General features: G+C 35.6%; 1 protein-coding gene across 15 annotated transcripts in view; it reads right to left on the bottom strand.

The window, feature by feature from the left end:
- Window positions 1-23,290, bottom strand: part of LOC115217028 (AT-rich interactive domain-containing protein 4B) — a 143,269-nt gene that overhangs the window by 53,141 nt on the left and 66,838 nt on the right. For 11 of the 15 annotated variants that reach the window (XM_036507720.1, XM_036507722.1, XM_029786565.2 and 8 more), the window contains 4 exons: window positions 22,329-22,451; window positions 14,818-14,886; window positions 13,561-13,650; window positions 325-378 (listed from right to left, as the gene is read on the bottom strand). In XM_036507720.1, the coding sequence (XP_036363613.1) occupies window positions 325-378; window positions 13,561-13,650; window positions 14,818-14,886; window positions 22,329-22,448 (333 nt within the window). In that variant the 5' untranslated portion in view covers window positions 22,449-22,451. Of the gene's footprint in view, window positions 1-324; window positions 379-13,560; window positions 13,651-14,817; window positions 14,887-22,328; window positions 22,452-23,018; window positions 23,078-23,290 lie in introns of all 15 variants that reach the window. The other 4 variants (XM_029786570.2, XM_029786576.2, XM_029786571.2 and 1 more) reach the window with 2 other exon arrangements.

Below are 23,290 nucleotides of genomic sequence, written 5' to 3'. Positions count from 1 at the left end.
TACATTAAGATCAGCACAAAGTGCTTATGATCAGTATTGATAAAACATAACACTTTACCGAGTGTATAGGGATGAAGAGATACTTTGTGTAAAAGACAAGGAATAACTGGAGCAGAGATTTAAACTAACATCTGCTCCTGGTGTTTGGTCACTGACATATAAATGAAGATGTATTTCTAAGAAGTTTTAGAGAATCAAAAAAAAGCAAAACAGTGGGCAGCTATAGCAATTGTGAAGGTTAGCAGTTTAAAGTTTCAAATAAAGATAAAAGATTAAAAGGTAAAAAAAAAAAAGAATGCTTTCAATCCATTAAAAAATATATACTTTGGAATAAAACTTCACATCTGGTAATATCAAGCTGTCAACAGTAGGGGTCATCTAAACAAAATGAAAAAGAAAATAACAAGGAAAAAATACAAAATAAATTAATAAATTGATAAATAATAACACTAAACTGAAATAATATGATTTATAAGTATAAATAGTATTATTTATACTTAGAAAAACCCTTTATAAAATAAAAAAAAAAACAATAAAGAGCAGATAACCCCTACATGTAGTAGTAGTAGTAATATGGAGGTATACACTGTAACAGTATGTTGCTGCACTCACCATTTGTTGGTTATTCCCTACTACTCCTGGTGGATGACACCTTTCCGCCAATCAGATGACTACACTCCAACCCATGGGTCTCTTTGGGTAGTCATTGTTGGTGAAGAGGGCTTTATGAGGTCAGAGTGCAAATCCTACTTCAACCTCTTTTAGTTGCCTTTCACAACACGCAGAGGAAATGTGGGGGTCTATTCTTTGACATGCCAATCCCCACACAGCACTAGAGTAATGTGAAATGAAGTGTTTTGCTCAACAACACAACATGCTGCCCAGTCCAGAAATCAAACCCAGGATCTGACGATCATGGGTACAACACCTTAACCAACAGGCCACAAGCCTTCATATATAACAAAGAGTATATAACCCTAGATTCAATAAGCAAAAAACATTTTCACAAAACCAACATTCTTTCAAATGTCGGCGAAAAGCCAGCAATGTTAGTGGAAGGGGGGTTTGTTGATTACAGCAGTCTCAGTGCATGACTGGCACTTTATTTTATCCACCCCAAAACTATGAATGGCAAAGTTGATCTAGGGAAGCTTTTAACACAGAATGTAAATAGCTGGAAGAAATGCCACTAAGTATTTTGCCCATCAGGCATGATGGTGTAGTAAGAAGCTTGTTTCCAAACCACATGATCTGGGTTCAGTCCCACTGTGTGGCACCATGCTCAAATATCTTCTACTGTAGCCTTAGGCCAACCAAAGCCCTTCTGAGTCGATTTGGTAGACAGAAACTGATAGAAGCCCACCATGTGTGTATATATATATATATATATATATATATATATATCCACATACATATATTTCTTTGTGTTTGTAACAACTGGTGTTGGTGTGTTTTCATCCCCATAACTTAGTGGTTTGGCAATAGAGAATGACAGCATAAGTACCAGGTTTAAAAAAAAAGTACTGGGGCTCGATCCATTCGACTAAAAATTCTTCAAGGCAGTGCCCCAGCATGGCCGCAGGCTCAGGACTGAAACAAGTAAAAGATACAAGATCATGCTTGCAATTCTGCCAGCTCACCAATATTAAATACAAAACATCAACCACTGTTTAAAACATAGTTTAGTTTCTGGGCTAAATTCAGAACTTCCTCAGTATATTATTTCAAAACATTACCAATAAAAAATCTCCCTGAATTTTACTGCAATCACAACTAAGATCTCCTGGAACATGACTCATGTCCAAAGTGTATGAAATCTGCTTTCATTGCCCTAGTCCTTCACACAATGAAGCATATTGGTTAACATTTGTCATTATGCAGACTACAAAATTAATATCTTGTTTGGCGTGCTTGATCTAAGGTTAATTGTCTACACTAAAATTGATCACCATTTATAGGTCTTACTCCAGCAGAGTTAACTGAAGCTATCTCTTAAGAAAACCAAACCATTAAATAAATTAAAAAATGTACAAATCATCACAAAAAGAAAAAAAAAACAATCAAGTTTTAGAAACAGTCCAATGCTGACACTGTCAGTTACAATGATGAGGGTTCTAGTCAATTCAATCAAAGGAACAGTTTGCTCATGAAATATTAATGTGCAAGTGGTTGAGCACTCCACAGACAAGAGTACTTGTAATGTAGTTCTAAGGGAGGAGATTTAGTGTGACACAGAATGTGACAAGGCTGGCCATTTGAAATACAGGTACTACTCATTTTTGCCAGCTGAATGGACTGAAGCAGTTTGAAATAAAGTGTCTTACTCAAGGGCACAAAGTACCACCAGGAATTGAACTCATGACCATATGATCATAAGCCAAAGACCCTAACCACTAAGCCATGAGCATGCTTCCACTAACAAAAATATATACAGAGACAAAATGAGGTGTCTATTGAGGTGAAACGTTTGCACATACACAAAGATAATGATGATGATGATAGTAATATTTCATACAATCACAAAATCACAAATGTATTAGAAAGGAGACAGTCAGCTGAATAACCTCAGAATATGTTTGAAATATATTTTTATTAGTCCTGACACGATTTGAACATACACAGATGAAACTAAATAGTATACAAAATTTAATCCAGTGCCCTACAATTTTCTGTCAACTTAATGCCTTAAGGGTAGTGGCTGTTATAGGCGCAGGAGTGGCTGTGTGGTAAGTAGCTTGTTTACCAACCACATGGTTCCGGGTTCGGTCCCACTGCGTGACACCTTGGGCAAGTGTCTTCTACTATAGCCTCGGGCCGACCAAAGCTTTGTGAGTGGATTTGGTAGACGGAAACTGAAAGAAGCCCGTCGTATATATGTATATATATGTGTGCGTGTATGTTTGTGTTTGTCCCCCTAGCATTGCTTGACAACCGATGCTGGTGTGTTTATGTCCCCGTCACTTAGCGGTTCGGCAAAAGAGACCGATAGAATAAGTACTGGGCTTACAAAGAATAAGTCCCGGGGTCGAGTTGCTCGATTAAAGGCGGTGCTCCAGCATGGCCGCAGTCAAATGACTGAAACAAGTAAAAGAGTAAAAGAGTATAATTAGTTACTAATTTAGGCACAAGTCCAACAATTTGAAATAGACAGTTGGTTTACATCACCCACCAGTCTTGGCTGTGGCTTTATTTCATCAACTCCAAATGATCAAAGGCAAAATCAACCTTGGCTGGGTTTAAACTGTGTAGTAAGAAGTCTGCTCCCCATCCTAATGGTTCCAGCTTCAATCCCACTGCATGGCACCTTGATCAAGAGCTCTTGTTCTGAGAGCTATCTGGTGATCTCAATCATGTCCAGTGACACAAAAAACCATCCAGTACACTCTCTAATGTGGTTGGCATTAAGTAGGGTATACAGCCATAGAAAACATGCCAAGGCAGACATTGGTGTTTCACAGTCCTCTGACCTGTCAGATCTTGTCAAACCATCCAACCCATGCCAGTATGGAATATGGAGGCTAAATGCATTGGTCTGATCAAAGCTTTATGAGTGAATCTGGCAGACAGAAACTGTGTAGAAGCCTACTGTGTGTGTGTGAGTGTGTGTTTACATCCCCACAACTTAGCAGTTTGGTATAAGATACTGATAGAATAAGTACCAGGCTTAAAAAAAATATGTAGTGGGGTCGATTTATTCAACTAAGATTCTTCAGGGCTCCAGCATGACCAGAGTCTAACGACTGAAACAAGTACAAGAAACAAAAGATGATTCTGCCAGGTGGCCAGCAATGGTGATTTCTTTCATTGGTCAAAAAGAGTCTAAGACAATGGCACAATACAAAGTGTTACCAGCCACTCTGATTTCCTAAGTATTTGGCACCATAAAAAGCCTTGCTCAGAAATGCAGGTAGGGCTTTCCTGTGTCCCATTCTGAGTAGGATGCCCCACAATGTCTCAGCTTCCACAACAACGGCTCCAGCCCTAAGACAAACAGGTGAGACAAGATTGGGAGAGTGCATCATTGGCAGATTAAACACCATAATACAAAGCAATGCTAGTAAGAGGTCACTTAGCCAGATCACTGAACAGATGTCTTTATATAATAGTCGTCCAGTTTTCGGAGAAAGGACTGAAAATGACAGCTCTTAGGACAGCAGTGTCATGGCAATGGCTGATCTTGATGTATACTACAGACTGATCTTAAACAGATCAGAATTTCACCAAACAGTTCTATGATGTATCATACAAAGTGGTTGTCATAAACAAATCTGTCAGGTATCAGACAAGTTTATGCATCTCCAACTGTGAAGGTGAATGGCTTAGTGGTTAGGATGTCAGCATCATGATTGTAAGATTGTGGTTTCAATTACTAGACCGGGCGACACGTTGTGTTCTTGAGCAAAACACTTCATTTCATGTTGCTCCAGTCCACTCAGCTGGCAAAAATGAGTAACGCTGCAATGGACTGGCGTCCTGTCCAACTGAGGAACACATACGCCATAGAAACCGGGAAATCAGGCCCATGAGCCTGGCTAGGCATTAAAAAGGTCGCATTTATTTATTATTTTATGCATCTCCAACTAAACCACTGACAGCAGGTGCCAATCTTCTGGTAAGAACTTTGCAAAAGATATTTTTAATTTTGTGTTGAGCAGAATTATAGTCCAGAGGTTATCTATTATGTTACCTTGGCCAAAATAGGAACATACAAAGAACAACAACATAACAAAAGTAATATAACATGAACAACAACACTAACTGAATGGCAAAGAATTCCTTCTCATTCACCAAAACAACAAACCAATGAACCAAACATTTTCAGAAAGACAAAAATATATTAAAAAAATACAGGTATGACATTATGGAATGTGGTAGAGAGCGTTGTTGGCAAAAGAAATAAGGGACAACGTCGGAAGAACAGAGATATACTGATGCATTAATAGGAAACCAGAATACCTCATTTCAGCTGAAACTAAAGAATACCTGAAAGGGACATGGAATGCTGTAGGATATGTAGTGAAATGGAGAAAGTATAGGACTGTTGCAGCTGTAGCAATATTGATATCCTCACTGTTTGAGAAAAACATTAGGAATGATCTCGTTTGGGATTACAACCATCTTTGGCTAGTTTAACCCTGTTGTGTCCACTGATCTGATTGGTTAGCATCTAGCGCAGTCTGTCTCTCTACTTATTTCATGCCAGTGTGTAAACTGATCAATCACATCAGTGGACACAACAGGGTTAAACTAGCCAAGGATGGTTGTAATCTCAAACGAGATCATTCCTAATGTTTTTCTCAAATAGTGAGGATATCAATATTGCTACACAGCTCTAAGTCACTGTAAGTAGGATGTACACAGAGTCTCCATCAAACCTTGTACCTCATGTGATTATTTCTCTGTTCAATGGATGAGACATTGCAAAAATGATTTGTGACCAATGTACAACACCACAAAGACCAATGCCAGAGTGAAAGTAATGGTCAGAGAAATGAAGCCTACTCCACAATAAAACCAAACATAAAGCTTAACAGGTAGCACTGTCAAATCAGGGATTTTTGGATGTTGTTCATATCTCCTATGCTGGAAGCTCTCATGGATAAACTGTTGAGCTCTGTCAACTTCAAGAATTTCCCCGAGTATGTCATCACTCTTACCCACTAATAACCCCCTTTAGAAGGCAAGGGTTGATGTACCATCAGCTGTATTGCCAGACAGGTAGAGAACTGTGAACACCTAACAAGTCAGATTCCAATAGCCCAATCTTGGTTTCCATCTGACCCAAAGCTGCAACCCCATCCAAGAGACAAGATGTGGAAAATATGCCTCACAAGTGACATTTTCTTTTGCGATGATGATGATGATGATGCTGATTTGGCAGAATCCCACAAATAATTTGGTGCAAAGTGTATAGTCAACTGCACTGTCCCAGGTAAATACTTCATTGAAGTAGGTTCCAATGGTACAGTAAACTTTGGCACAATTTTAATTTAGGATATAAAGGATGGAAGTAAAGGCTACAATATATTCTGGCCCACATTCTATTGATTGAACTGTTTACTTCAATAATTGATCCAAATTTGGGAACAAGGCCAGCAATTGGGGAGTAAGTAGTCAATTACATCAACTTGACTGCTACTTTATTTTATTGACCCTGAAAGGAAGAAAGGCAATGTTGATCTCAGTGGTATTTGAACCCAGAATGTAAAGAGCGCCAGAAGAAATGCTGCTAAGCATTTGTCTGACGTGCTAATGATTCTACTTGCTTGTTGCCTTACTGTTCACTTTAATAATAGCAATAACGGTGATGGGAAGAAAAAAAGTGAGGGTAAATCATATAGTAAAAGAAAGGGTTGACAAAGCTGTGACAGGGGACAGCATGAGGACGTGAGAAAGTCTGTGCATAACATGGATTGATTACTGGAATGTATGAGAGTGTCATCATCATTACAATCATAATTTAATGCCCATTTTGCATGCTGGCAAGGCTGGGGGCTGCACCAGGCTCCAATTGTCTGCTTTGGCATGATTCCTATGACTTGATACCCTTTCTAACATCAACCACTACACAGAATGTACTGGGTGCTTTTTACTTGGCATTGGCACCAGTGTTTTATACATGACACCAGTATAGATGCTTTATAAGTGGTACCAGCATGAGTGCTTATACATGGCACCGGCACGGGAGCTTTACACATGACACCAGCACAGGAGCTTTATATGTGGCACCAGCATGGGTACTTTATATGTAGAACCAGCATGTGCACTCTATATGGCACCAGCATGTATCTCTTCTACAGCAAGACATCTGTTGCTATCCCTCTATTATTCTTTAGTCTCTTAAACCTGACATAAGCCACCTCCCTCAAAACTACACACCTCTCTATCAAGAGCTCTTGTTTTGCAAGCTATCTGGTGATCTCAATCATGTCAGTGACACAAAAATGCATCCAGTACACTCTCTAATGTGGTTGGCATTAAGTAGGGTATCCAGTCATAGAAAACATGCCAAGGCAGATATTGGTGCATCAGTCCTCTGACCTGTCAGATCTTGTCAAACCATCCAACCCATGCCAGTATGGAATATGAAAGCTAAATGATGATGATGATGATGGCAGTAACTTTAAGTAGTTCTACTAAAAAACACATACTACACATATGAAGTTTGTGATCTTCATTTGTTACCTTATCCCCTCAACACATTGCACAGCCAATGATAAAATATCAACCCAATCTATGACCCAAGTAGATTCTACATCATACCTATTAACCCTTTTGAAACCAACCCGCCTGAAACTAACCTGGGTTCTATGACATAAACCTACTGTTTTAAAGTGGCCCAAATTATAATCTTCCATCAAAATTTTATGCTAACTTTTTCCATACTCCAACCTAATAACGAGAAAGTTATTTTACTAAATTCTTCATTATTTTAAAAATTTATTGAAACAATTGAAACATATGTTGACAGAAGTATGGTAACAAAAGGGATAAGGTATGTGAAATAATAAATAGTTCAATAGTATTTCTCTCTGGCCTGCTTATAATCATGCAAATAGTAGGGGAAAGACTGCAACTTTGCATAGAAAAATAGGTATGTGGTTAAGGAGTTCACTCTGTAAAAATGTGGTTTGGGGCTCAATCTCTCTGTGTGGTACCTTAGACAAGAGTCTTCTACTCACTTCAGGTTGACCAAAACATAGTGAGTGAAATTTAATAGACATAAACTTTGTGAAAGCTCATCTGAGAGATGGGGGACCATTCCTATTTTGGGTGATAGAATTAATGAGTTGTCTGGTTTAAGACCTCCAACTGGGCTCATGGGAGTCCATTATGTTGCAGGTATTTGAACTGGATCTCCAGTCTGTATAAGTGACCGATATCACAACCGTCCCTCTCAAAGGGACACTAGTCCATTGCATTACTCATATACAGCTGACTGGACTGGAGCAACATGAAATGAAGTGTTTTACTCAAGGATACAATGCACTACCTAAACTGGGAATTGAAACCAAGATTTTCTGATTTTGAGTGCAACACCCTTGATAAGTTAGAGAAGCTAACAAAAAGTCTAAACTCAGTAGCAACAGGCTCTGACTGTTCTCTGGCATTTCTCCGAAAAACAGGCAAAAAAAAAATAAATAAAAAATAAAAAAGAGCCCAGTCAAATCATTTTGGTAACTTTTAAAATACTTTGGAGAAGTGTTAAGTTTAAAAAAATAAAGAGCTCAAAAAAGAGCATCATAATAAATATAGTCCATAAATGGAATGAATTATCAGAGAGAAACTGATTTTGTTCAGAGTAAAATAACCTGATTGACATTCAATACAATTTCCAACCAGAAAGTAGCTGCCTCAAAGAACTTGTAAAGCTCCCAACCATTTTTTTACATATGGACCTCTTTGATTCCCATTTTACTGGGTGGAACCTCATAATCAGTTGATGCTTAAGAAAATCCCATTATATTTTTATAATTAAATATTATTAAGAACTGTATAAAGAAAACTGTTAAAATATTTTGTGTATTGTAGAAATATAAATAATTTATTACACATAAATTTTAACAACAAAACCTTGTATGGACCCCCAGGGGGCAAAAGGACACTGGTTGAGAACCACTGCTCTAAAGCATCAGGAACGGATGATGAAGGAAAATATTCCTGTTGCAATAATTTTCTATTCAGGATATATGGATGTATTATCACAGATTGTTGTATCACAACCAATTTAGAGAGAGGTCTTGTCTAAAACATTAGAAATAGTCTCCTTGACAGATTAGTTAGCTCCAAGAACAACCATTCATGGAAATGGAAATGAGAAAAAAAAAGAATGAAAACTTATTCAAAAGCTAAACATCATGTGAAATCTATAAATGATAAATGTAAAGGAGAGGTGAATTTGAAATAATCGTGGTTTATTTTAAATGGTTCAGACATGTAATGATGGAAGACACATGAGACAAATACTGGAAATAAGAACAGGGTGGCACAACACTGAAAGGGGTGACAGTCCAATCAAAACAGGACAAGGAATCAATCTACGGTGAAAGGAACATGTCTGACATAACCCTTTAGTATTCAAACTGGCCATATCTGGCCCAAATACTCGATGCTTTATGGTCAAATAAGCCAGATCAGGGCTTTTTATACCTACCCTACAATGTCATTCTAAATATATACAATCCCATCGTTGAAATCTCAAAGCTAAGAGATAATTCAAAACAATGTGAATAAATAAGTATTGCATTTGACAGAGTAAACTGTATACTAAGGAAAAAAAAAAACAGTTAAAATATATCTGATATACATATATTGATTTAATTCACAGAAAAAATGTATGAGATCCTGATAATAATAAAAGTATTTGTTCTGTCAATAATGAAATTCAAAATGTCAAGATACATCAACTTAAAACTGAGATGCAGCACGGATTTTTGTCAGTGAACAGGTCGCGGTCTTAGAGCGACGAAAATATTTTGACAAATTAAACTTAAATGTTGAAGAAATCGAACGGCTTTTGTGTGTTTCTTAAATGGCTTACAAACACCTTCCACTCTGCAATTGTTAACTTCAGTAAAATTTAGATTTAATTGCGTATAATATTTTTAGAGCTGCATTTTGGCTGTAATTCTTAGAATTAAAGTTCTTATTTCCAAATTTAATTATTTTAAATGCAGTTTTCAAAATAAACTCTTTCATTCAGAGCATGTGTGTTTTTTATGAATTTCTGTGTATTTATGCTAATCTCAAATATTGTGTTCAAGATCATTTAATATGAGCAAATTAGTAAATACACACATAATTAGCAAGCCAACATTTCATCAGCCAGTGGCAATGTTAAGCAGCAATCTAATAAGATGGCCAAATAGACTATCAATGAAACAGACAGCAACATAAATAGAGTATTCTTTTTCACATTTTCAAGATACTGTGACAAACACTGTTCCACCTGCATAGCTTAGACATACTGGCAACAATGTAGATATGAGACATAAATTTAATGGAAATAATGAAGTAAAGGAAGTGTGGCTGTGTGGTTGAGAAGCTTGCTTCCCATCCACATGGTTTTGGGTTCAGTTTCACTGTGTGGCACTTTAGTGTCTTCTGGTATAGCCCTGGTCTGACCAAAACCTTGTGAGTGGGTTTGATGGATGGACTGAAAGAAGCCTTTTTATATATATATATATATATATATATATATATAATTTAATAGTAATCATAAGACAACAAAAGAATGAACGAGACCTCGATATTATGTAAATAGAGGAATTCATCTGCAATACAATATGTGACAATTATTTGGTTGCCATAATAAGACTCCGAGTTTTGGATGTTGGGGTGGAAAACTGCTCTGGCATCTCGTCAGTAATTGAGGCAATCAAAAAATGCTATGAAAATCATAGCATTTTTTGATTGCCTTGATAACTGACAAGATGCCAGAGCAGTTTTCCGCCCCGACATCCGAAACTCGGAGTCTCGTTATGGTTACCAAATAATTGTCACATATTATATTACAGATATTAATAGAGGTCACAAAAGTGACAGAGGGTGCTGACTGTGTGTGTATATATCTATGTGTGTATATGTATATATGATTACTTATACATAGTAATCATATATACTTTTGTGATCTATATTGTGTGTGTGTGTGTGTGTATCATTGGAGCAATCTCAAGAATAATCAGCCAAAATTGTGATGATAATCTGGTGCTTGACTGGGGATAGAGGGCTTTGAATGACCCGTCCTTGTTTTCTTTGTATCATCTATCTGGATGTTTTGTTGTCCTTTTTGTATCACCTAGCTGTTCGGATGCTTTGCGTTCTTGTTCCATTTTGTATTTTATATATATATGTATGTATATATACACACACACACAATAGACATCACAAAAGTATATATGATTACTATGTATAAGTAATCATATACACATATAGATATATACACACACAGACAGCACCGTCTGTCACTTTTATGACCTCTATTAATTTTGCCATTAGGTTGTAATTGCTAATAAGCCACCTCTTCTGAAATCTGTATCGAGGATTGGGTCCACAAGATAAAAATTGAGTATAAGAGAAATCTAGATGAGCTGATATGGAGATACCGATACAGATAAACAGGAACAGGCTTCATACATATAAATAATCATATATACGTATACATATATAGATACGCACACATATATATAACTAAATATATTATATATACACATTATATACACCTCTGTGTTTCTTCATCTGAATATATTTAGTTGTACGTATCCATATATTTCTATATATATATCTATGTGTATATATGTTTATTTATAAGTATCAAGCCAAATAGTGTTTAACTGCATCTGTGTGTGTGTGTGTGTGTATATATATATATAATATATATATATATAAAACCATAGTGGATTCTCCTATAGGCTTCCCTGTATGAGAGTATAAGCAGTCAATATTATAGCAGTTAGACTACCCACATTGGTGAAGTCTTGTGTAGAACCAATCATAATTCTGGGAAACGCTAGCAGCAGAAAGTTGGCAAATAAGTTTACCATAAAATCAATTAACGGCACACCACAGATTTTTTTTTATTAGAGTTCTTCATTTTGTGGGTTAGTTGTTTTCGCCACAGCTTAGAGTACAACTTGCTATGGCTGGCTAAATGCAAATCTGGGCACTAAACCAAAAGTCTCTCAGCCCCCCACCCCGCACATATATATATATATCATTGTTTAACATCCACTTTTCATGCTGGCATGGGTTGTTATTATATATATATATATACCATGTTTATGTTTTTTAGTATTGCTGTCTTGACATCGAGTGACAGTTGTAAACAAGCATCACTGTTATACAAGCTATGTCCAAGACTCGTCAAGCCAAGTGAAATCATAGTCGTTGTCGATGCCGGTGTCACATAACCGGCACCCATGCCGGTAGCACATAAGAAGCACCCATTTCACTCTTGGAGTGGTTGGCATTAAGAAAGGCATCCAGCCATAAAAGCCAATGTCAAATCAGACTGGAACTTAGTGCAGCTCTCCAGTTTACCAGTTTCAGTCAAACCATCTAACCCATGCTAGCAGGGAAAGTAGGCACTAAATGATGATGATGATGTCCAGCCAGTGGGGAAATATTACCTTATTCTGAAACAAGTGAGGATTGATGACAAGAAGGGCACCTGGCCCTTGAAAATCTGCCTCAATCAATTTTGTTTTGAGCCATACGAGTATGAAAAAAATGGACATTAAAATGATGATGAGCTGTCAAAAAGACAGCTATGTTATGTTTTGCTTTAATTGCTATTCTAATATTGCACTTTGCATCTGTATAAAGCATTGCATTTAGTATGAATTATTTTCATTATGCCCTGAGACATCTTCACCACCATCCTCTTTCACTACTTTTTCTTACATTCACCTTCCTGTAACATAAGTATAGGCCCTGACACATCTTCATCTCCATTTTCTTTCATTTCCAACAGGAGAAACCATGCATCTCTCCTACAACAAGACACCTGTACTTATCTCTCTCTCCCCATCATAGTCTAACCCCTTGTCACCTGGCATAAGCCAACTCCCTTGATATGACAACCCCTCAATTAAGAGGTCATGCAACATAAAAAGCACCCTGTACACTTTGTAAAGTAGTTGGCATTAGGAAGGGCATACAGCCATAGAAAACCATGCCAAAAGCAAACACTGGTGCTTGGTGCAGCCCTTTGGTTTGCCAGCTCCTGTCAAACTGTCCAACCCATACCAGCATGGAAAACAGATGTCAATAAGTTATCCACTATCTCTATACTTGCTTCCATTAAGATGACTCATTCTAATTTACACAGTTGTTCCTAATACCTCAACTTATCCTTCACAAATTCCTCTTATCATAGAAGAAAGATGTTTACCTTCAGGCATGGCATTATGGAAACATTTCCCCACTTCCTCTACATAATAAAAGATCAGGTCAGGTCAAAGGCGGGGGCTTGTGCCATTGCAACATGTCGCTGCATTCAGCATTTGTTGGTATATTCCCAAGTCTCTTTCTTGTCTTGTAATGGTTCTCCCAGGTGACACATTAAGCAGAGTCCTAGTCAGTTCCCATCTTCGCAAGATACCGTTTCACCAACTGTGACCATGTGGTATGTAGTTGACCCACTTCAGATATCAACCCAGCTAAATCCTCAGTGAAGAGGACATTGTAAGCAGGGTCTAACTCGGAAAATAGAGCAACATGGCCAAACAGTCTGAGCAGGCACTCCAGCATCATACAAGTAACTGAACGCATCCTAGTTTCTGAGTAGAGTTGTTGGATGGATATGAAATCTGACCAAAGGTAACCCATAATTCTGCGAAGCACCTTGATACCAAAGAAGTTCAGGCGGCTTCTAAAGGCCCAGAACAATGTCCCAGTCTCACAGCTAAAGAGCAGGACAGAATAAAAGAAGAAATTAAAATATTCATTTGTGTTTTGCCAGCAATTTTGTCAATGACAAAAGTATTTAATAACTGTCATTGACTAGGATACATTCCTATTGCATATTTTTTTCATAAAAACAAACAAAAATATATTCACCTCCATGTCAGTCCGTAATTTTAGATAATCAAAGTCAGAGCCAGAATGGCGATGAAATTCTTCCTTTTTCACAGGTTTGAAATCCACACTCTGAAATAAAAATAAATTTAACCTTTTTATATACACTACATATGATTATATAAAACAATACCTTTATAAAATACCAATATACTTTTTCTTGGGTAATTTCTTTGTTCTCTCTAGTATAAGAATTTACATGGAGACAGAATTAAACCAATAAACTCAAAGACTTCACACAGTTCATGGTTAAGATAATCATAACATTTTAAAATAGCAACACTGGACAGATAAATAAATATGTTTAATAGAAAATTGCTGTATTTGGTGGCATAAAAGACACATGAGCATATTAGATGCACTCCAATTTTAGAAGCACATATTCAGGGAAAAAGATTTTAGTGCATTAACACATGTAATATTTAAGGTAATCAATCAGTACATTACAAAATTTTACAAAAGAACCTTAACTATAGCAGAAAAGATTACTGGCTATAAGAAGTAAGCAGTACAGTTAAACATATTATTAAGGCTATGCAGAAGAAACTAACTGGATTAAAATTAGCCAATAGCAGTGGGAGTCAGGGACAAAATTAGCTTATGGGAAGTCCAATTTTGCATAGAGAACCCAGGGTGATTCTTTTTGAAACATTCTTTTGAAAATAGAAGTGTGTTTTATATGCCATCAAATACAGTAATAATATTAGTTTCAAATTTTGGCACAAGGCCAGCAAATTTGAAGGAGGCCGTAAATTGATTACATGGACCCCAGTTCATAACAGATACTTATTTTATCAATCCTGAAAAGATGAAAGCCAAAGTTGACTTGGACAGAATTTGAACCCAGAATGTAAAGACAGATGAAATGCTACTAAGCATTTTGCCTGGCCTGCTAATGATTCTTATTTCTTTATTGCCCACAAGGGGCTAAACATAGAGGGGACAAACAAGGACAGACAAAGGGATTAAGTCGATTACATTGACCCCAGTGCGTAACTGGTACTTAATTTATTGACCCCGAAACGATGAAAGGCAGTCAACCTCGGCGGAATTTGAAATCAGAATGTAACGGCAGACGAAATGTTGCTGAGCATTTCGCCCGGCGTGCTAAAGTTTCTGCCAGCTCGCCACCTTAAATACAGTAATCATATTCGTAACACAAAATATGTGATTTAGAAGTCAGCTTTATATGAATTAAGTTTAAAAGTCCTTAAAAAAAAAATGAAAATGCTAGCTGACCTTGATTTCTTTCTTTGGGGATGTTGGTTTGACCATCTTTTCTGCTTGTCTTTTATCTGCTTCAATTTCCTGAAATAGAATTTGTTCCAAGTCATAATAGCTTCAAAACAAAGAAAATAATAACTTAACCCTTTCGTTACTGTATTTATTTTGAGATGTTCTGTGTTTCTTTCGATTACTTTAAATATAACAAAGAATTTAGTAAAATAACTTAGTTATCATTTAGCCAGTGTTAGGAACATAAATTGTGACTAAGGTTTTGTGGAAGATTTTAATTCAAAACTCATGAAAATAAGATATTTGTACTACAGAGCCAGAGCCAGTTTCAGCCGGGTTAGTAACGAAAGGGTTAAATATTATTCTGGTACACTTTCAGAAAATTGAGGTAATAAACATTGAGATTGTGGACATGTAAACAGCTTTTTTCCTTATATTTCTTAGGCTAAAACCAACTTTGAAAGATGAGAATCTATTTAATTGAATCAACTTATGTATCATTTTACCAGTCTTTAAAGAACACATTAGATAGTAGATGACATAGCCCTTAACAGATGGTATGGCTATGAATAGAATGCCTTTGATCATAAGTCTACTCTGTCAAGCCTGAACAGGGGCTAATCAACAGCAATGTGGGGGGAAAGAAGGAATTGAAAAACATTCCCAATAAAAAGTGGGAGCAGAAATCATGCTAACTAGTGAATCTATCTTTATAGAAGACCCACAAAGCACCAAAATATTGTGCGTTTAAGAAATGTTCAGATTGAGAAGAAAATAACCAAATACAGTGATACATACACACACATAAAAAAAGAGGCTGTATTTCTTTAATGCTGATAAAAATTGCATTGATAAGGACAACATCAGTAGTTCATGCAAAATTCCAAATTATAGTAATGATGACAATTAAAATAGTAATCTCTGTTTCATACTTAATGTAAATACATCATGAAAGGCAAATTAACTGCAATAATTTGTCCAGAGATGATATTTGTTCTGGACTGAGTGTGTTTCAAAAATACAAATATATCAGTAGAAGTTGAAAACTGTCCAGCAGTGGCAATGAGAATGCTAAATTTGTATTTCTGTGCATTTCTGCCTTGTTGGGCTTTGTCAGCAGCATGTACTTGCTAGCAACTGCATCCTAAGGTGAAATCTATTGTTACTGATATAGGAAAACAATAATAGCATTAAAAAAAAAAAAAATCACTGATGTTGCAATTAGCTATGTGGGCTGAATAAAAATTTATTATGTGCATCAGAAGCAAGAAGCATAGATTAAACTCAATGTAAATACATCGAGAAAGGCCAATTAACTGTCAGTATTTGACTGCTACATGTCACAGCCATGACTAAAGTGTAGGAGTGGCTATGATGAATGTAACAGACGAATGAAACAAGAAATATGTAGGACTAAATTGAAATAAATATTCTTGAATGTGATCTCTTACATAGTTAAAAACAAAATCTGATCAAAAATTGCAGATATTTTGTCTGGTAATACTGAAGAAGTTCCTGGCATCTAGAAGTTTGCTTCACAGCCATATGGCTTGATACTATAATTGTAGCATCTAGTGTATCTTTTGCTATAGCCTTGTGAATAAAATTTAGTAGATGGAAACAGTATGGAAACCTGAAGCCTGGAGCATCTGTGTGTGTGCACACACACATGTGCGTGCACGCATGTGTGCATATGTGTGTGTATATTGTGCATGCATGTGTTTGTCCCCCACTGCTTGACAACTGGTGTTAGTTTGTTTGTGTCTTCAGAACTTAACAGATCAGCAAAAGCGACTGATAGAATGAGTACCAGAATTTAAAAGAAGTACTAGGTTGATTTGTTCAACTAAATCCTTCAAAACTGATAAAAGATAAAAGATTAAACAGTCAAAGCAATAACACTACATATTGAGAGAGTAATTTCTATTCCCATATTAGGAATGACTACCATTGATGGAACGCGCGCGTGTGTGTGTGCGTGTGCGTGCGTGTCATTGCAATGATACCACTTGAACTGCTTAATATAAGAATTTGAAAACAAAAATTGACATCAGGAAGGATATCCAGCCAAAGAATACTTAGGAAAAGAACAACTGGATCTATTTCCCAATCTTAAAAACAATTTTTCTCTTAAAATCTAAAAGACATAGGTGTAGCTGTGTGGTAAGAAGCTTGCTTCCCAACCACATGGTTCTAGGTTCAGCCTCACTGCGTGGCATTTTGGGCAAGTGTCTTCTACCACAGCCTAAGGCCAACCAAAGCTTTGTGAGAGGATTTAGCTGATGAAAGCTGAAACAAGCCCATTGTGTGTGTGTGTGTGTGTGTGTGTGCACATTCACTACTGCTTAACAGCAAGTGTTGGAGTGTTTACATCCCTGTAACTTAATGATTTGGCAAAAAAGACCAATAGAATAAGTACCAGGCTTTAAAAAAAAAAGTATTAACGTTGATTCATTTGACTAAAAATTCTTCAAGACGGTGCCCCAGCATGGCCACAGTCTAATGACTGAAACAAGTAAAAATAAAAGAGCATTAAATATGAAGTATTTTACTGATTCACAATCACACAAAGTTCCAGATGTTGACCATGGTAAAACAACAACTCATTCTTTCATTTGTTTCAGTCATTTGACTCCAGCCATGCTGGAGCACCGCCTCGTTCACTACAGAGTAAAATAATTCCCTTGTTTCATGTCTATTGAGTTATTAGCCAAGAATTGGGGGAAATGTCACAGAGATTCATTGAAAAGTTGGTTGAAATGTCATCACAAATTATGAATAGAGCAAGTGAAACTATCAAAGCAAAACTAAAATATAGTTGTGATCTAGGTGCAGGCATGGCTGGGTGGTAAGAAGTTTGCTTCCCAACCACATGGTTCTGGGTTCAGTTCCACTGTATGGCACCTTGGGCAAGTGTCTTCTACTACAGCCTCAGACTGACCAAAGCCTTGTGAGTGGATTTAGTAGACGGAAACTGAAAGAAGCCTGTTGTGTATATGTATACATATATGTATGTTTGTTTATATGTTTGTGTGTGTATATGTTTGTGTGTCTGTGTTTGCCCCCCCTGACATCGCTTGACAACCGATGCTGGTGTATTTACATCCCTGTAACTTAGCGGTTTGGCAAAAGTGACCGATAGAAAAAGTACTAGGCTTAGAAAGACTAAGTCCTAGGGTCGATTTGCTCGACTTAAGGCAGTGCTACAGGATGGCCACAGTCAAATGACTGAAACAAGTAAAAGAGTAAAGAGAGAGAGAGAGAGAGAGAGAGTATGCAACAAAGATTTAATTGGTTGCTCTATCTACTTTATTCTATTTCATTTCTACTGTTCTTGGTCTTGGAGCCACAATGAAATATCGCAGGATAAATAAATGGAGAAAGAAATAAGAAGGAGAATTGCAAAAGAAGTTTGGAAACTGGAAAAATATTTTGCAAAATTTACCTATGAGGTTTTTATTTCCATGCTGACTACCTGGTAAGATCATTAATGATTTTTACCCTTTATTACAATGTGTGTGTGTGTGTGTGTGTGTATATATAGTCAGACAGACAGACAGACAAACAGAGTCCTTCTGCATTGGTTAGTCTGTGATTCTGATGCATCTCCTATGCATGTATTCTTCGTACTGTTTATAGTACAAGGAATTCTATTTCTCTTCTGTATATCGAATATTCCTGATTCCCCAATCTCTCTTCTTCCAGTCATCCATATTATTTATGTCTAACCCTACCTCACCCCACTCCACTTCACTCCACCTCAGATTCTGCATTATCCACAGTGTCCAGTCCTTCGGCTTACAAATGTTGAAGAAGAATGCCACCCTCACTATCCTCAACAGTTTTAAAGACAATTGGTACCATCCTTTCTTCCTGACCAAACTAATACATGTATTTCTCTAATTTCCACTTCCAGTAATGCAAAATTAAAACAAATTTAATCAAATTAGTGTAAACTGAACTGAGGTATGGCAGTCAATTAGAGAAATATTTGGTAAATCTCTGTGAGGAAAACATTCTAGAATCAAGTCAACTTGGTAATATACTTGAGTGTCTGACAAAACTAGTGATATAAATTCTAACATAAATTCTTCAATATTCAGCTAAAGCTGGAAGGTAGAATTATGTTACTATTATAATTCATACATTATAATTAATTTAAGCAACCAATTATTCATCCATTATAATTAATTTAAGCAACCAAGATTATTGAAATTATGTTGCAAGAATACATTGTTCTTTAAAATCCACTTTGCTATGATATCCAAGATATTTTTATGCCTGTAAGTTTGAAATATAGAAACAATGGAATTGGTGAAGTATTTATTAAATCACACAATTTAATGAAACGCTTAAATGAGTTTACTAAGCACATTGGCAAAAGTCAATGTTTCTTAGCCTCCAGTTGTAGCTAGCTTTACTTTGTATTGGACAGACTACTGAAGAACAAAAAAGGTGACAGAAGCGTATGAAATACTGGGAAAATCTGTTTATTTGGAAGGGTCGTTATGCCAATATACACAGACACTGATTCTATTTCACTTCTTCTTTTTATTATTTTATTATTATTAGTCAGTTGGTTAAACATTAAACCAATTAACTAATCAATTGTATGATTAATTGTTCTGTTAGTCAATCAATCATTCAACCTGCAAGGTTTGTTGAAGTCCTTTTATTGCCTTTCATGACCTCATCAATGACATGCACTCTCTACTCCCGGTCTGCTTCAGGTCTGTCTGCTGATTGTCTCCTAGTTTATGGGTTCTATATTTATATATGGATGTGAGAGAGAATGTATGTGCAAGAGGGAGGGAGAGAGAGAGAGAGAGAGACACTATAAGTGTGTGTGTGCAGATGTATATCTGTGTGGCACAGGGAATTCTGTGCACAGGTGTAACAAACTTCCTCAGACACAACAGAATATGTTTCAAGACATGTGTTCACATCAAGAAACTTGCAGACCAAATACAAAACTGAAATACTGAGAAACTGCTCCTGTTACTAAGTTAAAAGACTAAGTATATTATAGAACAGTTTTTGTTGGAATTCAAAATATCAAATTCTATCTTACTAACGAAAATATACTTAAACAAGACTGCAGGTTTCTGATAAAAATATACAAATACAGGTGATGAATACCTGTTAAAAACAGTTATGAATGAATTAATGCAATATAAAGAATTCAAATTTAACCAACCCTAAACAATGAATAATAATAATAATAATAATAATAATTATATGCGGCAAAATAAAACTGTAGTCTTCTACATGAAACAAAGATAAAAACCAAAAAAATAAATAAACAAATCAAATTTAATTTATGCCTTCTAGCTTCGTTAAAGTAGCTTTGTCAAGATGAGTAATTCATTGTAAACTACTAGGTTTCTTAACAGAGTACTAATTAAAACTTAGCAGGAAAGTCACTTTCAACAACTGTACAAGAATGTGACCCAGCAGTAGCAGCAGCAGCTAGATTGCTTGTTTCTTTCTTTCTTTTACTTTTTGTTTATTTATATATTTTTTCATCAGCAACTTCCAAGTCTCATTCTCTAAAAGGAAAAGTGAGTCGTTGGGGGAGTGAAATAAAAGTAAGCTAAAAATGGAAACTAAGAGGGATATATGGCATGAAATAACTAACAAGAGCAACACAGACTGCCTGGAACAATTAAAGCTATTTTCCACACAAGTCACAAATGAAAAGCAATAAGGTAGAAGAAGCAAAACGGCCGGAAAAAAGTAGAGAGAAAATATGCAGCTTAAAGAGTTAAACAGACCTAAGTGGTATTTCAGTGCATAAGACAGGGCAAATAAAGTAGGCAACAAATACTAATTACATATTTGACAGCCGTATGTAACTGTGTGCATATGTGTGAGTGTGTGTATGTCTGTGTGTGTGTGTCAGTGTGTCTCAAATGTGCCTGAAATAATTTGTGAAACAACACAGCAATATATATCATTTCGTATGAAAAAAATATTTTTTTTCCTCCACTTGAAGAACACAATAACATACAGGAAATTTTCTTTAAATTAGTCATTCCAATTTCCTCATCGAGTGATATATTCAAATATGTGAATATTTATAATAACAGCATGATTTTTAACAAGTTTTTTCCTTCCACTAATAACTACAAGGTAATGCTCTCCCACCCCGTCTTGTTTTGTAGAAATAAAAATGTAAAGTCGATTGCAATACAACTTGAACCTAACACAAACTACATGCTAGAACACACACATAGTCTGCCTTTTAATAATAATAATACTAATAATAATAGACTTTACTATAGGCACAAGGCCTGAAATTTGATGGGACAATGCTTGCCGATTACATCAACCCCAGAAAATCAATTGATACTTATTTTATTGACCCCAAAAAGTTGAAAGACAGAGTCGATCATGGTGGAATCTGAACTCAGAATGCAAAGCCAGGAGAAATGCCGCTAAGCACATTGTCCAAATCACTAACAATTCTGCCAGCTTGCTGTCATAATAATAATAATAATAATGGTTTCAAATTTTGGCACAAGGCCAGCAAGTTTGTGGGTTGGAGTAAGTCAATTACACCAACCCCTGTATTCAGCTGGTACTTATTTGAGTGATCATCAAAGGGATGAAAAACAAAGTTGACCTTGGTGGAATTTGAATTCAGAATGTAATGACGGATGATATGCTAAGCATTTTGCCTGGCATATTAACAATTCTGCTAGCTCGCTGCCTTTAATAATAATAATAATAATAATAATGCTTTCTACTAAAGGCACAAGATCTGAAATTTTGTGGGAGGGGACTAGTTGATTACAATGACTCCAGTGTTTCACTGGTACTTAATTTATTGACCCCCAAAAGGATGAAAGGCAAAGTGGACCTCGGCAGAATTTGAACGCAAAACATAAAGATGGAGAAAATGCCACTAAGCATTTAACCTAGAGTGCTAAGGATTCTGCCAGTACACTGCCTTAATAATAATAATAATAATAATAATAATAATAATAATAATAACAATAATAATAAATATGCCAACCCATTTGATTTTATGGTGGTGTCCTTGTATATAAATCACTTTATATACCCATCAGCATACCATATAACTATTTGTAGACAAGTGAAGTGATTATTTGTTACAGTTGTTTAAAAAATTCTCTCCTATTTTGACAAATCTTGCCTTCATTTTTTTAACAACAAAATTTTCAAGAACTAATATTCCGAAAAATAAAGTAGAAAATGTGGGGGGAAAAATTTTTGAAAATGAATAAATGAAACTAACTAAATTAAGAATTGTTTTTTTCAATATTCATTGTTATAACTAAAATTACGTAAAATTGATTAAATATTTCTCTTTTTTTTTTCCAAATGAAGAAAAAGTTAATCTATTAAAAATATAAATAAAAAGTTTGATACAAACAAAATGATTAAATATCTACACAGGATAATATGCAAACTAACACATTAGCAACAAATTGAAAAAGAAAGGAAAATGAAACAGTTTAAGAATTAAGAAGAATTCTACAAAGACATACTTCATGCCTTTTCCGAAGAGCTTCATTCTTTTTTCGAATTTCCTCCATTTTTTTAGTCAATAAAGCTTCTCGTTCCTCTTTGGTGAGTATGTCCAGAAAAAGTTCTTTGTCGGCATTCATGTGCTATATTGTAAAAAGAATGTGGGAAAAAAAAGAAACTAGTTAATGGACAGGTGAAATAATAAGCTCACCTTTGTAATCATTCAATCAACTATACCTTTTCTCTATTTAAAGTATCTGCATGCATGTCTGTCTAAGAGTTGGCATGTAGGTGAACAGAATGCTCACAGTAGTTAATGAAAGGAATGCGAATACATGTCTTGGCATACAAGTGGAAATTATGATTGCCAATACATTACAAAACATAGAAAATTACTTTGAATATTAATAAGAAGACACTTATGATATGATATAATTAAAAAAGGAAAAAAATATATATAAATAAATTGGATGGGTTGCATATCAAAAATATTTTTCATTAAAAAAAAAACCATCCTTTTCGATAAATGTCTTTAAAGTTTAAATATTCACTTAATTGTCTAAACAATAACTTAATTCAAATAATTACATAATTAACGAGGACAGCTTAACAGCAAATATTACATTTCATATTTTTAAAATGCCAACTTTTAAGAAGGTTAAAAAAAATTTCTTTACATTTTCAATTTTTAACTGGATGTAATTAACTACCTGCATGTTGATGTCATCAGGTGAAAGGTGACCAGAACGTAACACGTTCAGCTGATTTCCTAAAAGTATACATAAATCTATGTTGTCTTTTAAATATTTGTCTCTCATATCAGTGAAATTTGAGAAACTTTCAAACTAAGTTCAAATAATGGGAATAAATGTACTGTCAAGAAATAATACTCCGTAAATTCAATCAGACATAACACAGAAATCAGGATATGTCCAGGGGGTTGGTCATTCCAGAAGTATTTGAAAGACAATGAAAGATTAAA

This window comes from Octopus sinensis, linkage group LG11, assembly GCF_006345805.1.
Source record: "Octopus sinensis linkage group LG11, ASM634580v1, whole genome shotgun sequence".
Taxonomy (NCBI): domain Eukaryota; kingdom Metazoa; phylum Mollusca; class Cephalopoda; order Octopoda; family Octopodidae; genus Octopus; species Octopus sinensis.
Note: the sequence above shows the minus strand (reverse complement) of the source record. Positions and strands in the feature narration are given on the sequence as shown.